Genomic DNA, 15,508 nt, shown 5'->3' on the forward strand with positions numbered 1-15,508 from the left:
AATAAATAAAAATCAAATCATTTTTACTCTAAAATAAATAAAAGTTGAAATAAATATTATTATTATTATTATTATTATTTTTATTATCATTCCTAAAACTATTCAAAGAAGATATAAATGATAAGATACAAGAAGATAGCTGTCTAGATACAACATAACCAATATTTCTTTATGATTGATTGATTGATTGATTGATTGTGTTTTGTTTTTTTTTGTTGTTTCATTGCAGCGCGAGGAATGTTTTGTGAGAATTATTATTATTATTATTATTATAATATATATAAGATTGCTATTATTATTATGATATGATTATTATTATTTATTATTATTATTAATTAATTATTTGTTATTATTATTATTGTTATTTATAAGATTAAATTTAATCAAACTTATTTAAATTGAGTTGAGTCGGACCTTGGTACATGAGTGGGATAATCTTTGGTGGAGTTGCATTTGCTTGGTTGCCAATGGCAATGTAGGTCTTGAATTCAGAGAGTGAAGCAGCTACATAATTTGATAATTTTGGATCGTGGAAACGGAGTTCTGGTTGACGGAATTGATCAGTCACCTTTTTCTGATAGATTTCAATCTCCATAAACAATTCCAAATCAATAGAAAACTCCTTGTTGTACTTTTCAAATGTTTCTGGTGCAAGACGTGGCGAACATGGTTCTGCATCATCACCATAACTATTTTTAAGTGGACTAGTAGATCCTCCATTGATATCAGTTGGTTCTTCTATTGTTGGAATCGACAATTGATGATTATTATTATTATTACTACTACTATTACTATTGGAGGATGAATTTAAATTGCTTCTTGGTGGGACTGGTGGTGGAATCTTTTTGGTTCCACTTGAGGATAAAGGTGATTGTGGTTGAGGTGATGTTGACAGTGACGATGAAGGGGATCCAACGCTACGAGGTGATTTTGGTTGTTTGATCGATGCCGTAGAAGATGCTAATCGACTCGATGAATTGTAGCTGTGATCATTATTCTTTTCATCCTTGTCTGGGTACTTGGTCGGAGACAATGAATATTTGGTCGTAGCAGTATTATTATGTGTCAATTTACTAAATTCACCAATTGAAAATCCTGATTGATGTAATGATGATCTTTTAATTCTAACCATCTAAAAAATAAATAAATTAATATGTATGTTTTTGTTTTTGTTTTTCTTATATATTTTTCTATTTTTCCAACTTACTCTATATAATAAAATATGATGATAAGCATTTCTAACAGGTTGATCCCAATGAAGGAACAAATGATAAAAGTATTTGTGTAAAAGTAAATCTCTAAAGAGGACTTGACGCATACTTCCTTGGAAACAGTCAGATGTGTTGTAGATGAGGTTGAGAAGACGAATGACGACTTGGTGGTGGTCGGCGGCGATGATACTGTCTACCCCGGCACAGAAAAAGTCAATGTCAAAGGTATCGGGGAGCACACCGTACTCTTTTATCCAAGCCTCTACTATACCAAGTGTCGATGCTACCAACACCAAATCAAATACACATGTCTTGAGGAATATGATTTTAATAAAACTGTCGAGCATGGCCGTATCGTTGTGACTGACCGACAAGAGTGCAAAGTGAGCTTCCAAAGCTGGTGTCGTCTTGAATTGTGGAGGAACCACTTGGTCTCTAGTCTTGATCTCATGAAGTAATGCATAGGTCAACGTAAAGAACCCTGGAATAATCTTCATATCTACATTGTCTCCCATTACATATTTACAAATTCCTACCCATTCTCTTAAAAATATAAAAAATAAATTCTCTTTTCTTGCTAAATTATCAATCCATCTAGAATAGAAAATAAAATAAATATTAATAGTTAATATTGTTTCAAACAAAATATTTCTTTCTTCTTCTTCTTCTTCTTCTTCTTTTTGTTTCATACCCATGAGGAACAATATCCAATTCTTTTTCAATATTATCAAATTGCATTAAAAGTGGATGGAATGGTGATTTATCTGGTCTTTCTCCAACTACATTTAAATGTTTTACTAAATATTATATAAAAATGTAAATACAACTATCAATTTACTTTTACTTTTCTTTTCTTTTCTTTTCCTTTTCTTTTTTTTACTTACAAATTTGAGGACATGGATAATATGATATAATATCAGTGATTTCAGTTTCTGGTGGTACTAAAGCTTCTAATATTACCTTGGCAACTTTTGGTATTCTAAAAAATGCGGTTGCAATAAACTAAAACAAAAAGATTAATATTAATATTGATTATAAATCATGATTGTTTTCTCTTCTTTCTATTTTCTTACCTTTGAACAAAATTGAGTTAATGCTACACTTAAAAATGGAGTGGTAGAGATTGCCATTCCAACAAATGAAAATGTTTTATACAATTTGGTACGATATTTTAAAATAACATCGTTGGACCAAGGTTTAAAGGTGAGAGGATCAAACGCTGGAGACATGAGTGTATCAAATTCTTTTCGTCTTGAAATCTGTAGAATAACATTGTAAAAGGCCGAAAGATCCTTGTCAATGGTATAGAATTTTTCGACAAATGGAACAAGTGCACCCCAAATACCAAGCATAGAGTCACGACACGATGTTGCTACAGCACGAGTAGTTGATTTGGATTCCTTTCCACTGCTACTACTGTTATTTTCACTTTGGCTACTACCACCTAATGAACTGTCACCCATGGTTCTACCACCACGTCCAATACTAGATTCTCTATCTTTGGTTGGGAGTAGAGGAAGTGGTGGTGCCGCAGAACTTGTTGAATCCTTGCCATCCGATGATGATGATGATGCAGAGGCAAGACTATGTAGATTGGAATTACTATTTTGTTTGGTTGGAAGTGGTGGTACTGTACAAGAGGAAGAGGATGAAGATGGTGGTGACGTCGATAAAAGTTGATCGGTATTGTTTTGTGAGGCTTGTGCCCCGTCTATGGGTGCGGCGCCCTTGTTGGATGGTCTATATGTTACAATGTCCAGTAGAGTGCCAAGTTCTCCAAGTAATCCGGTCACTTTGACCAGTGATCCACAGGCCTTTTCCTTTTTCTTGTCGTCTGACGATGACAGCGAGTCGAGTGAAGGCAGAGCAATGACGATCGAGTGGCACTTTCGTTCTACATTGGCACACCAGTTTTTGTACTTTATCTTCTTTATCGTACCATCTTTGCTGGCGATACCGCCACTTCCAGTCAACAGTTTTGGTGATCCACCATTACTATGTCCTCCATTACTACTACTCGATCCTCCTCCACCTCCTCCATTTTGCTGTCGATCCGGTGTTGAACCATACACAAAGTCACTCGATGGATTGGCATCAATGAACTTTGATAACAAGTAATTCATCTTATTTGTTATTTCGTTCATGATTGGTTGTTTTCTCTCTCTCTCTCTCTCACTCTCTATCTATCTTGATCTAATATTTATCTATTTATATCGATTGATTGATTAATTATAATCCAAATTTTGTTTATCTAATATATATCTCCTTGACTCTATAACATAACATTTAACTTGTTGTTGTTGTTGTTGTTGTTTGTTCTATTAGTTATCAATCTACACTATTATTAATCTTGAATATAATTATATAATGATAACTATTATTATTATTCTGTTCTATAAAAATACTATTATTATTATTATTTAGTGATGATGATGGTTTGACTTGTGTGCGTGTGCAGTACACCTATGGGTGTGTGTCAATCGATAGAAGAAAAGTGCTAGTTATATTGTTTGTTTGATTGTTTGATTGTTTGATTGTTTGATTGTTTATCTCTCTCTCTCTTGTGGTTGTTTTTTTCAGTGTACACTTCAGAAAATATCTGTCTGGTGGTTTGGTTTGATTGAGTGGTTCTCTGTCTGTTGGGTTTGTCTATGTTATGTTTTGTTTGTTGCCTCTAATTGTTGTAATACGACGAGTCTAGTCTATCTTTGTACACATAAATTCAAAGAATGTGACTCTTCTTGCAGTGCTGTTATTCTTGCGCGCTGTATTTGTTTGTTTTTAAAAAAAAAAAATGGTATGGCCCCAACGGAAACCTCTGATTATAATCAAAAAATGAGGAGAGTGTGGATGGATGTGTTTTTAGACAAGTCAACGCGATTGGTTAGATTTGCCGACGAATAAATAAATAAATAAATAAATATATGTTACAAAAATAAATAATAATTATATAAATAAAACTAACACAAACTATGAGGATGTGATGTTAAAATCTTTGCTGCTTGTTGTGGATGATTATGACCGATGAATAATGACTACCTTTGCTGTTGTTGTTGTTGTGGCGATTCAGTTAAGTGTGGGATATTGTAAGTTGAAAAAAGATTGGTTCTTTGGTCTATTTAAAGGAATCAGTTCCAATTAATTCAATTCAAATACACCCCCAATGCAGGTATGTACAACACACACAACTCACACACACAACAATGATATGATGAAAATTGCAATGAAACCTAAAATTAAAAGTAAGCGATATAGACAGATCGATATCGAAGAAGTTGGTGGCTTTTTAAAAGTGATTTGATCTCTCCTTTCTATCTCTATCTCTTTGTTATATATGTATGTAATAATAATAATAAATAATTTAAACAATGAGCTGTGAATGAATCTAAACTTTGTTGTTGTTGAACTCAAGATTGAAGGAGAGGAGGCTTTCTTTCTTCTCTAATTAATGTGAGCCCCACAACGGACAGAGAGTCAAGTGACAAGATTTTTTAATGAGAGGATTATGATTGTGTTTATTACCAACAACGACGATGATGTTGTGGAACAATAGGGGGATGATCGTAACTATGGATGCGATAATGGGGAAGGGGTTTGTCTCTATCCGTGCACTGAATCACTCAATATTAAACGAAAATTATCCGTTCATCAAAAGGCAAAAGCTGAAGCCACAGGACAAAAAATCCTTAAGGACAATGTCGATTAACACTTCACAACAACCTCGCATCGCGATTAAATCATCGTCAAAAATCAAATGAAATGATCTATTTTTAAGAAGTAAGGAAAATCCCAACCAACATTGTCTTATACTGTCGATAATAATGTAATGTGTGTTTGTTAACGGATAAATAAGAAGTACTTAAGTCAAAATTTGTTGTTATTGTTGTTGGTCTAATAATATTAATCCTCTTCTTCCTTTTCCAACTCGCAGGTTGTTATTTATTTATTTATCTGTTTTTGATGATAACTACTACGACCATGCCATGACATCATCAATCAAATGTATAAATAATATATATAGTAGTAAGTCAGTAGGTTAGATTGGAAGAGAATTTCTAATAAATGGAGATCCATTATATAATACAAGAGATGCTATTCGCATAAAAGTTATTATATCATAGTTGTTGTTGTTTGTTGTTGTTGTGAGTTGTATATGGATTTGGGGAGCGAATAATTAATTAAGAGTTATTATTATTATTATTCTTAATGGCGAATTAAAGCTAGAATGATAATCAGTGAAATGACAGACATGGTAAATAGGATGACACTAGTAATACCAAGGATTTTAGCAACTATGCTGTGCGAATTTCTGAAACGAATACCAATCAACCAGATGGGAAAGATAAAGAAACCAATGATAAATACAATGATAGAACAGAATAGATCTGAACTACGATGACTGAGGTGATGATGATGGCCACTATGATCTTCAACCACATAGATTACATTGGGATCGGCATGTCCACCTTGAGGTGGTGGATTATTTGGATAAGAATAATAATGGAATTGTGGATTGTATGGTGGAGGATTTTGGTGTTGTTGGTATTGAGGTGGATTTTGTTGTCCTTGTTGTCCTTGTTGTGGAGGTGGATTATTTTGTTGTCCTTGTTGTCCTTGTTCTTGTCCTTGTTGTTGTGGTTGCTGTTGTTGACCTGGCTGTTCGGTTTTCTCAAGTGATACAGGATCAGACATTTTAGTTTTATTATTATTATTATGGGGAGATGAATGATTACTAGAATCAGAGGGATAGTTATTATTGCGATTATTGTTTGGACTTATTAATGGTTGTTTTTCATTATTATGATGATCATCATATGTATCCATTTTTTAATGTGGATTATTATATATATATATATATGTAAATATATAACAATGGATAAATGTGGAAATGAATAGTAATAATGATGATGACGGAAATGACTTTATCAGATTGTACAACTACCAAAAATGTACAAGTTTTAATTATTATTTCTTGGTTGGTGGGAATGATAGAAGGAAGGATGGATGGATGGATGGATGTTGTCTTTCTCTGTCTGTCCCTTCTTTTTGTTGTCCTAATAGCTAGCTATGATTTTAATATAAAAAGGGTAGGAATTATAATTTAACATTACAATAATAATAATGATAACAACATGTTGTTGAAGAGTATGAATCTAGGGTTAGAATCTATAGAACCGCCTACCCACCATATAAGATTTTGATATTATTATGTGTTTGTTTGTTTGTTTGGTTGTGGGTGGTATGGTAGAGTGTTTGTTTTACATTTTCAATAATTAAATCTGCAAACCCACACCTGCTTTATCATTATTTCTCGTCAACTCTCCTCGGAGGTTCATTTCATTTCATTGTCTATTATTACTTTATTATTATTATTATTATTATTATTATTATTATTATATTATTATTATTATTTATACAGTATTTGTTAATTCATGTGGTGATGGAGGATTGGTTGGTGATTGTTGTAAAGTTTGTTGTTGATTCAATTTCTCCTTTTCTCTTTCTCTTTCTCTTTCTTTTTCTTTTTCTTTTTCCTTTTCTTTTTGTTGATTAGTAGAGGCAGTGGTAGTAGTTGTAGAGGATGTAGCAGATACAGTATTAGTTTGTTGTTGTTGTTGTTTTTGATCACTTGATAGAAAATCTACTAGGACAGGATCGATTATTTTGCCCTTGGTAGTCAAATAACGTAGTGCGTGATGTTTAAATAGAGCAGGTCTACTGTTAAAGTTTCTATGTAGTGCTAAAACACCGTCGTCCTTTTCCAAAAGAAGGTCGATGAGGGCGTTCTCTTGTGGTTCTGTCAATTTTTGGTTGGTGGGAGAGTCCATCGGTGCCTCTCTGCCCATCTTTGTGACAAAGCTGATTGCCTGGTCCAATTTAATCAACTCCTTGTCCTTGACATCGAGTGTCACATTTCTCTTTGGTATTGGATCAAATCTGCTCCAAAAGACGACGCCTCCATCGGCTACCCACTTTAGATCTCTATTCTTACTACATTGTTCTGTGAAATGGGGTGGTGTCCATCTTGCCAAATACTTTACATCAGAGGGACCAAGTTCTACACCAGGGAATAAAGCAGGTTGTTGTTTTATAATCTTTAAAATCAAACATATTAATCAATTAGCGTTAGATCTATACAAGTCTAGTTAAATGTGTTGTTTCCATAAACATACTTCATTTTTCAATCTATTAATGTTATTAGTTCTAACTACGATGGATACCATTTCACCATCGGGATATTCAATTGTTCGAACCAACTTTCCAAAGATATATGTCTTGACTCCATGAAATACAATAGATGCTCCCTTTTTTTTAAAAAAAAGTCTAAGTAAATGTGATCTCTCTATCTCTATCTCTATCTCTTTGAGTATTAATGATGATTACTATACACTATACATACACCCATATAACGCCAACTTCCTTCGATAACAGAAACAGTCTTTGCGACAACTGCCGAAGTCAATGCTAGATACATCCAAGAAGACATGATGACGACAATTTATATATCTCTCTTATCAGAGTCTACCAGATCTATGACCACTATACTTGTTTCAAACCACAAATGTTAAACTACTACTAGCTATGACTCATACTGATGAATATCGATATTCAACTCCTATATTCTCCTATATCTATCTGTGTGTTTTAAATCCTCATCAATGTGGTAATGATGACCTCAGTCCGCTTTTTTTCGGTGAAATCATCCTCATCCCACATTAATATCTCTAAATGATAGAATTGATTTAATAATATATATATTATTATTTAATATACTATAGTATAGCCGTAATAATTTTATTTTATTTTATTTATTTTGAGGTAGTTGTAGTCGTCGATGTGGTAGTCTCAGTAGCAGTGTCTGTTGTTGTAGTACTAGTAGTTTCGTCCAAAGGTTTCATGAATTTTCCTCTAATCCAAACTCTGTACATTGAAATCATTCTCTTACGATTTCTTAATTCTCTTGTATCGTATTTGTTGACAAGAGTTGTGAATCCAGCCTTTTCAAAGAGACCTTGTAATACTTCGGTCGTAAAGAAATAGGTTCTGGTACCATCACTACGGAGATAAAAGTTTTGGTCCAACTTGCGTCCCTTTTTGGCGAGGAAACGGAGTTGGGTCATATCATAGAGTCCATAGTCACGTACATAGATTATACCTCCTGGCTTGAGTGCCTTGAAGAGTGTCGATATGACCTGATCCATTCTTTCAAAACTGATGGCTGACAATACAAACACCATCATCATCAAATCAATAGAATTGTCTTGAATGATTGATGGTAATGCTTCCTTTGCAATATCACAAACAAATGCACTTACTCTATCTTCATTATATAATGGATGTGACTAAAAAAGAAAAGGAAAAGGAAAAGGAAAAGGAGAATTAATAATTAAGTTAAATACAATACAATATACAATATACAAAATATATATATATATTATTTACCTTTACTAAACTAACAGCATGAGGAGAGAAATCAAATGCATAAAAGTATTTTTCAGGATTAAGTTTTAAAAGTGGAAAGACAGTGTTTCCAACACCACATCCAATTTCCATTACAATCTTTTTAGCAGTTTGTTTGGTACATTCTGGTGTTGAATCCCATTCTGTTTTTAATAATTCTTGTTCCTCTGAATTGATACTTTGTAAATCTGCTTGATCATTATTATTATTACCACCATTCTCTTCTTCACCACCTTCTTGTTGATTAGTTGAACTATTATCTAAAGTTGTAGTTGTACTCGTTGTAGTTGATTCATTAAGTTTCATTTGTTTTTCTTTTTCTTCTTGTTCTTGTTGTTGTTGTTTCTTTCTTAGATGGTGAAAGAAGAGAGTTGTTTGTGGACGAGTAAGATTAAAGTAGTTCAACTCTGGATACTCCATATGCAAGTAGGTTCTATCCTTGAAGAATTTATCTTGATTCTTGTGATAGAACAAGTCCCAATAGTTCATTGCCTTTTCTTCATACTCTGATTTCTGATCGTCATTCATGCATTCGGTTTCGGCCGACACCAACGAACTTGCAATTTGTTCACGAACGTGATCCCAATCAACGTCTTGCCAACTAGTCTCCTTTTGAATCATATGATCCTCTACCTCTTGTTTCTCCTTTACTTCACAAAACTTGTAATTAACATCTACCCATTTCTTTTGTTCTTCTTTACTATTTCCTCCTCCTCCTTTCTTTTTACCATTATTATTATTCTTTTTACCATGATTATGATTATTATTCTTTTTATTATTATTATTATTATGATTCTTATTTATTTCATTTGGTGGTGTAGTAGTTGTAGTTGTTGTAGAAGTATTATCTGTAGTAGTTGTAGTTGTAGATGTAGTAGTAGTAGTAGTAGTATCATTCGATTCTACAGGTGTAGTAGTCGTGTCCATGTTCGTCGTCGTTTCAACAGTTTCTCTTCCAGCTTCTTGTTCCTCTTCTCTTTCTCTTTTCATCTCCGAATGTACAGTATAAACAAATAGAGAGAGAGAGATAGACGAAAACAAGATAGATGGAATAAAACGAGAAGAGAGCATTAGGTCGAGTGTGTTTGACGAATTAATTTCTTTTAATTTCGAAAATACCTTTGAATTTTGATGGAGGTGTCGTCATCAAGCTTTTAGGTCAACCATAGTTTAGGATCAAATACTACTACAAACAAATAGAATGATTGATCTGCGCAGTTGATTCATCACTCTTTATTGCATACATACATATTTATTATTACTATTATTGAAAAGAAGAAAGAGGAGGAGGAAGAGAAAGATGTCGTCCACTATAGTTAAAAGTCCATTGACACTTGTATTACACAATATTGTGACTTTGAGATGTATCATTCAACACGTGTATCTAATACATATCAAGCTATTGCAAGAAAGAGATTACGCCAATAACGATGCAATCGATGAAGCCAACCAAGACACCGTTCTTCCGAGTAGTAGTAGAAAGTCGCACTTGTTGTTGAACCCAAGTGCAGCGATGGTACCGTCGCGAGCTGGTAATGGCCAGGTGTACGATATCATGACATCGAGTAACATCCATAGAACGTTTAGATACAAGGATATCAAACGAGTCGAGTGGATGGTCGACCACGGATACATCTCGCTGCTCATTGACAAGATCGTTCGCAAGGAGACACTCACTTTTACGGAACGTGCTGTCGAGAGACTGTGTAGTTTCGGTTTACCATTGGACCAATTCAAGATTATATTCAATGCACATAGACGAGAGTTTGGAGATGTCTCTCAATGCTATTTCTTTGCTTCTACAGGTCCCAACTGTAACCTGCCAGTATTACTGTTCCTTCAAGCACAGGTACCCGAGACGAATCCATTGGCTGCCCAATTTACTACAGTTACAATAGACTTGAAAGATTCGTTCAAGTTGTCACCTGGACCAGTTCAAAAACGTACCAAGGATATACACTATGACGCACTGATGAACAGTATTCAAGTACACTTGTACAAACCCACCAAATACCCAGACGAGCCACAACACGACATTATCACCGCCATCACCCCGTTTGTTAGTCCAAACCGCGTTGTCAAGGTCCTCTCCAACTATGCATCGTTTATCAAGAGCAAAGACACACTCGGACATTTAATGACTACCTTTGCGTCATTTGATATTGTCTATCTACTCGATGAACTATACTTTTTGCATGGCGATGACTATGAATTGTTTAGAAAGTTGGAGAGTATGAGCCCTGTCAATCCAAAGCAAGACCAAACTGCTTTGTTTTCAAGATACCGTCATCGAGACACTGACATTATCAACAAGGATCGTGTCCGTTCATTGGATTTCATCTTACAAGCTTTGAAAAAGGAGAATACCGAACCCATCATCAAATACGAAGTTGTTTACGAATCGATATCAGGTGCTATTAGTGACGAATCTCTACGATGGGAGGCAGTCTATCTAGAGATGGTTACCTTTATTTATGGCAATCATTCAGTTATTGAAAGTTTGATTCAAAGAAGTTTAAAATTGGCTATCCAAAATCAAGAGTATTGGAACTATTTATTCTACTTGTACAAACCTCTTCCAACCAGTTTAATTGATGAATTACTTAAATGTGGTGATATGGTAACTCTAGACCATGTCATCGCCGTAAGAGAAAAAGGATTTTTGGCAACAGAGTTTGCACTCAATCATTGCAATCGTGTGGATATTATGAAATATCTCATGCAAGAGTTTGACCTCTCTGTATTGCCATTTGCTATTGCCTTGCAAATTGGAAATAACAATATGGAGCTAGTTGACTATTCACTTGGTAGAATATCAGAGTCTAGTAGAAAGGGACTGTCAATCCCCATCAGCAAGGCAATCGCAATGGACAATTACCCAGTATTCGAGAAAATGATTCTACTGTACACTGGTGAAAAGAAATTAGAGTTTGAATGCAACACTCAAAGGGAACTTGAATTTCTAACAAAACATTTTGTCGATGTTTACAATCAAGTAACCCTAAAGGAACCAACTATCATCAAAATATTTGCACATGCCGGATACACCGGAAATATTTCTACAGTCATGAGAATACATGCTATGCATCCAGAACCATTCTATTCTCCATCAATATTTGATAAAGTTGTTATTGGTGGTCATCCAGAAACTTTAGAATATCTTTTAGAAAATAGAAAAGAAGGTAAATAGAAATAGAAAAAAGAAATAGAAATAGAAAAGATAGATAAAAAATGTATTTCATTTATTAATTATTTGATTGATTAACTTATTAGGATTTTCATCAACATGTTGGAGAATTGTAGGTAGAATTGGATCAATTCATCTTTATAAAACACTTTGTCAACATTCAATGATTAGCCATAGTTATGAGATGATCAAAGAGGCCTATGTGTTTGGTCACACGGACTTTATTTTAAATTTAATCATGGAAGGAGCACATCAATTAAATGTATTATATCTCAAACACTCGATTGAAGAGAATCACGTTGAACTATTGGAATATTATTTACAAAGAAAACTTGGTAAATTAAAAGAAGCAGAAGAAAAAAGAGACCCAAAGACAAAAAAGGTTAAAAAGTTTAGAAGAATATTGAATATAATGGAAAGTCAAACTCATCGATTCGTATCAGACAATCTTATTGATTGTTTGGTTAAATATGTACCGGCAGAGGTAATCAACGCTACAGATCATGATAAATTAAAATCTTTATTAAGAAGTTTGGGTAAATTAAATCCAAAAGAAAAATCTTGTATTATAATGTAAAACAAAAAAGATAAATAAGAAATAAAAAAAAGACAACAATGTAATAATTATAATTTTGAATATGTCATTTTTAATAATTTGTTTCTTCATCATCATCACTAATTTCGATACTACCTTGACTAGTATTTAAAAGATTGACCATATCTATTTGTTGATGACTAGATTGTCCTAATCCTCCACCTCCTAAATTACTACTTCTTGGAGAAATGGGACCAATATTTGTAAGATCGATATTGTTGTTACTGAGAATACTGTATCTGTTTCGTTTGATATAATAAGAGACAATGGCAACCAATAAAATGATGACAACCACAAAGATTGACATAAAAGATACAAAGAGTGATCCATAACTAAATCCTCCTCTACTGTTATAGTTACCACCACCACCACCACCATCTGATGATTTCGGGACGGTTTGAAGATTAAAATGAATCTTGTTTGATATGACTCTATTATTTTCAAATGCACTAATAGTAATGATGGCAGACCGATCTTGACTACATTCCAATAATGTCTTGACAATTCCATACCTATCTGATGGGACAGAGATGTTGGATGCTTGATTCTCGGCAAACAAACAGTTGCCTTGAACAATGTCAAAGAGGACATTGACGTTTGGTGCACCTCCGTCCCTTCCATTGGCATCGATTGCATGTATTTTGACGACGAGTGAATCATTTTCTTGCACCTCTTCTGAAATCATCTCTACATGGTATTGGTTATTATCTTGACCCATACCACAATTGTCTGTTACTTTTGCAAATCCAATTGAACCATCTTCTCTATTATAATGTACGTTGTATCCTTGAAGAGCAACGTCACCAATCAGTACAGAGTATGGAGATTTGATAGGCAACTTTTCAAATCCAAAACAATACATGTCATCGATCTTGATCATATACAGATTTGGTGGAATGGCCACTTCAAAGAGTCCTCCTTCCGTGTTGGGGAACACCATTGAAATGGTTGGATATTTCTCCAATTGTCTGTCTGACAAGGTAAAACATTGATGATTCCAAAGTGATTCAGATTGTGTTGTAATCCCTGGTAAATGACTATAATGTTGAACCAAATAATATATCAAATCATTAAATATATCTAATTTTAAAAACATAATTGTTGTACCACTATCAACTAAAATTGAGAAAATTAAAAAGTAAACTAAATATTAGAGATCAGGTCAGCAACATTTAGAATATTAATAGATATAGTATTACCAATTGAGATGGATTGAAAACTTTTAGAGTTTAAATTGTTTCCATCTATTCTAAGTCCTGTACAATTGACACTATAATATCTTTCATTGGTGATTGGGGTATATTTCATTAGGGTTGAATTCATTTTTGGGTCAACTCCTCCCAACACCAACATTCCACCTTCATCTGATAAACACATTGAAAATGAATTATGTATTTCATGTGTCTTTACCAATAATGAAAATATATCATCTCCATTACTTTGAAAATTCGAAATAATAATAAAGGTTAATTAGTAAATTGTTAAATTATATGTTAGTTGTATTTTGTTTGAACATACTTTGGATCCAATGATTGATAAGATAAACCCATAATACCATCTCTTTTTCTTGGTGCTGCAAATGGATCAGCTGGACACGACGATTGAGAGAAATCTAAATAATACAAATAAAACGTTAATAATAATGTTCACTTTTAGAAAGAAGTATATATACAACATACTAAGAGATTGAGCTTGCATATTTCCAAAGATTGCTTTAACAGTTAGACCAGCAACAGTTACATAATCTGTAACAAGATCACCACCAATAAATGATCCATCTTGATAGGATATTTTGAATCCACAAGTGCTTGGATGAGAGGCATAGGGTGTTATAAAACTACAGCCTCTTTTACACTGAGACGAACGACATGATAATGTTTCGGCAGATGATCCTTGTTGATAGAGATCATCCAGAGCTCCTTGATCACATTTACACTTTGTTTTTCTTTGATTGTAAAAATAACAGTTGTCTCCTGGAATGGCCAATGCAGTGCTTCCAGTATCCACTTGTACCATAAACATTTGTTGCTCTTTTAATGAATTGTCTCCAATCCAAACTGGTATAAAGTATTCAAATGATTTTGACGTTCCACCTCGAAGATTGATCTTGTGTAACGTATGAGTTGTAGTTGTAGTAGTAGAGTTACCATCAATATCGATATCAATATCAATATCACCCAATGGAATAGTCGAGTCGTCATATATTGTATTCTCTAATTTTGAAGTATCCAATAATACACAGTCATCATCTTGACTATGGTAATGTTTGATAGTTGATCTTTGTTTTAAAACAACTTGATTGTCTCTTTTGTACATTGGTACAGTAACTACATTTCTAGATTCTACTCTTTCAATACTACTACTAATAATAGTAATAATAAGAAGAGGTATATAAAATAATACTACTATAATTGATAAGTATCGGCACCTATACATAATGTCTCTCTATATATTCTCCTTTTCTATTGAGAAAATGATTTGAAAAACAATATAGTAGTAGGTAGTAGTAATGTAGTAATGTAGGTAATGGATAATAATATATATATTATTTGATGCTATGATGATTGAGTAACGGTCTACCAAACCAACTAAAAATAATCAAGAAGAGGTTAGTGGTGAGTAGTGGGTGTTGTAGTATGTACACCCCCCCCCCCCACCACGAATACTATCTATTCAATCAAACATTGTTATTATTATTATTTCGACTTCTTGCTATAATGTGTATAACATTGATTTAAAGAAGAATTTAAATCAATCGATTTATAATTAATATTGATCAAAAAAAAAACAAAACAAAACAAAAAGACGAGATAGACGAAAGTTGAGCGGAGATAGGTGATCCCTAATCATTTCATTTGTAGTAGTACTAAACAGTAGTAGTAGTAATAGTAGTAAAAGGAGATCATTAGAGAGAGTAACACTAAAAATGGATTACGAAGGTACTTTTTTAATAAATGAAATAATAATAAGATACCTCGTCTGACGAGGGGTAAATTCAATATTGATACTTTATACTATATATATCTAAATCAATATATATTTATCAGATAATAA

General features: G+C 33.4%; 6 protein-coding genes across 6 annotated transcripts; 1 reads left to right on the top strand and 5 right to left on the bottom strand.

Annotated features, from left to right (window-relative positions):
• Nucleotides 1-12: 12 nt before the first annotated feature.
• Nucleotides 13-3,334, bottom strand: DFA_12016 (uncharacterized protein; the record flags this gene model as incomplete). Its single annotated transcript, XM_004350903.1, has 6 exons — nt 13-28; nt 390-1,132; nt 1,208-1,805; nt 1,903-2,008; nt 2,096-2,213; nt 2,285-3,334. 6 exons carry the CDS (start codon nt 3,332-3,334, stop codon nt 13-15), a joined length of 2,631 nt encoding a protein of 876 aa, XP_004350955.1.
• Nucleotides 3,335-3,594: 260 nt separating this feature from the next.
• Nucleotides 3,595-6,035, bottom strand: DFA_12017 (uncharacterized protein; the record flags this gene model as incomplete). The annotated part of the gene is made up of 4 exons (XM_004350904.1): nt 3,595-3,604; nt 4,251-4,326; nt 4,411-4,441; nt 5,577-6,035. The coding sequence occupies 4 exons, from the start codon at nt 6,033-6,035 to the stop codon at nt 3,595-3,597; spliced, it is 576 nt and encodes a 191-aa protein (XP_004350956.1).
• A 141-nt stretch (nt 6,036-6,176) lies between these two features.
• On the bottom strand, nt 6,177-7,698 carry DFA_12018 (uncharacterized protein; the record flags this gene model as incomplete). Its single annotated transcript, XM_004350905.1, has 4 exons — nt 6,177-6,272; nt 6,629-7,306; nt 7,385-7,516; nt 7,612-7,698. The coding sequence occupies 4 exons, from the start codon at nt 7,696-7,698 to the stop codon at nt 6,177-6,179; spliced, it is 993 nt and encodes a 330-aa protein (XP_004350957.1).
• A 322-nt stretch (nt 7,699-8,020) lies between these two features.
• omt3 (methyltransferase type 12 domain-containing protein) lies at nt 8,021-9,662 on the bottom strand (the record flags this gene model as incomplete). The annotated part of the gene is made up of 2 exons (XM_004350906.1): nt 8,021-8,554; nt 8,655-9,662. The coding sequence occupies 2 exons, from the start codon at nt 9,660-9,662 to the stop codon at nt 8,021-8,023; spliced, it is 1,542 nt and encodes a 513-aa protein (XP_004350958.1).
• Nucleotides 9,663-9,972: 310 nt separating this feature from the next.
• Nucleotides 9,973-12,436, top strand: DFA_12020 (uncharacterized protein; the record flags this gene model as incomplete). Its single annotated transcript, XM_004350907.1, has 2 exons — nt 9,973-11,854; nt 11,946-12,436. The coding sequence occupies 2 exons, from the start codon at nt 9,973-9,975 to the stop codon at nt 12,434-12,436; spliced, it is 2,373 nt and encodes a 790-aa protein (XP_004350959.1).
• Nucleotides 12,437-12,506: 70 nt separating this feature from the next.
• DFA_12021 (uncharacterized protein) lies at nt 12,507-15,184 on the bottom strand (the record flags this gene model as incomplete). The annotated part of the gene is made up of 5 exons (XM_004350908.1): nt 12,507-13,570; nt 13,654-13,892; nt 13,973-14,066; nt 14,134-14,816; nt 15,168-15,184. 5 exons carry the CDS (start codon nt 15,182-15,184, stop codon nt 12,507-12,509), a joined length of 2,097 nt encoding a protein of 698 aa, XP_004350960.1.
• Nucleotides 15,185-15,508: the final 324 nt, after the last annotated feature.

Source organism: Cavenderia fasciculata (assembly GCF_000203815.1).
Source record: "Cavenderia fasciculata unplaced genomic scaffold Scf_EUAJFUG02HR96I-5, whole genome shotgun sequence".
Classification (NCBI taxonomy): domain Eukaryota; phylum Evosea; class Eumycetozoa; order Acytosteliales; family Cavenderiaceae; genus Cavenderia; species Cavenderia fasciculata.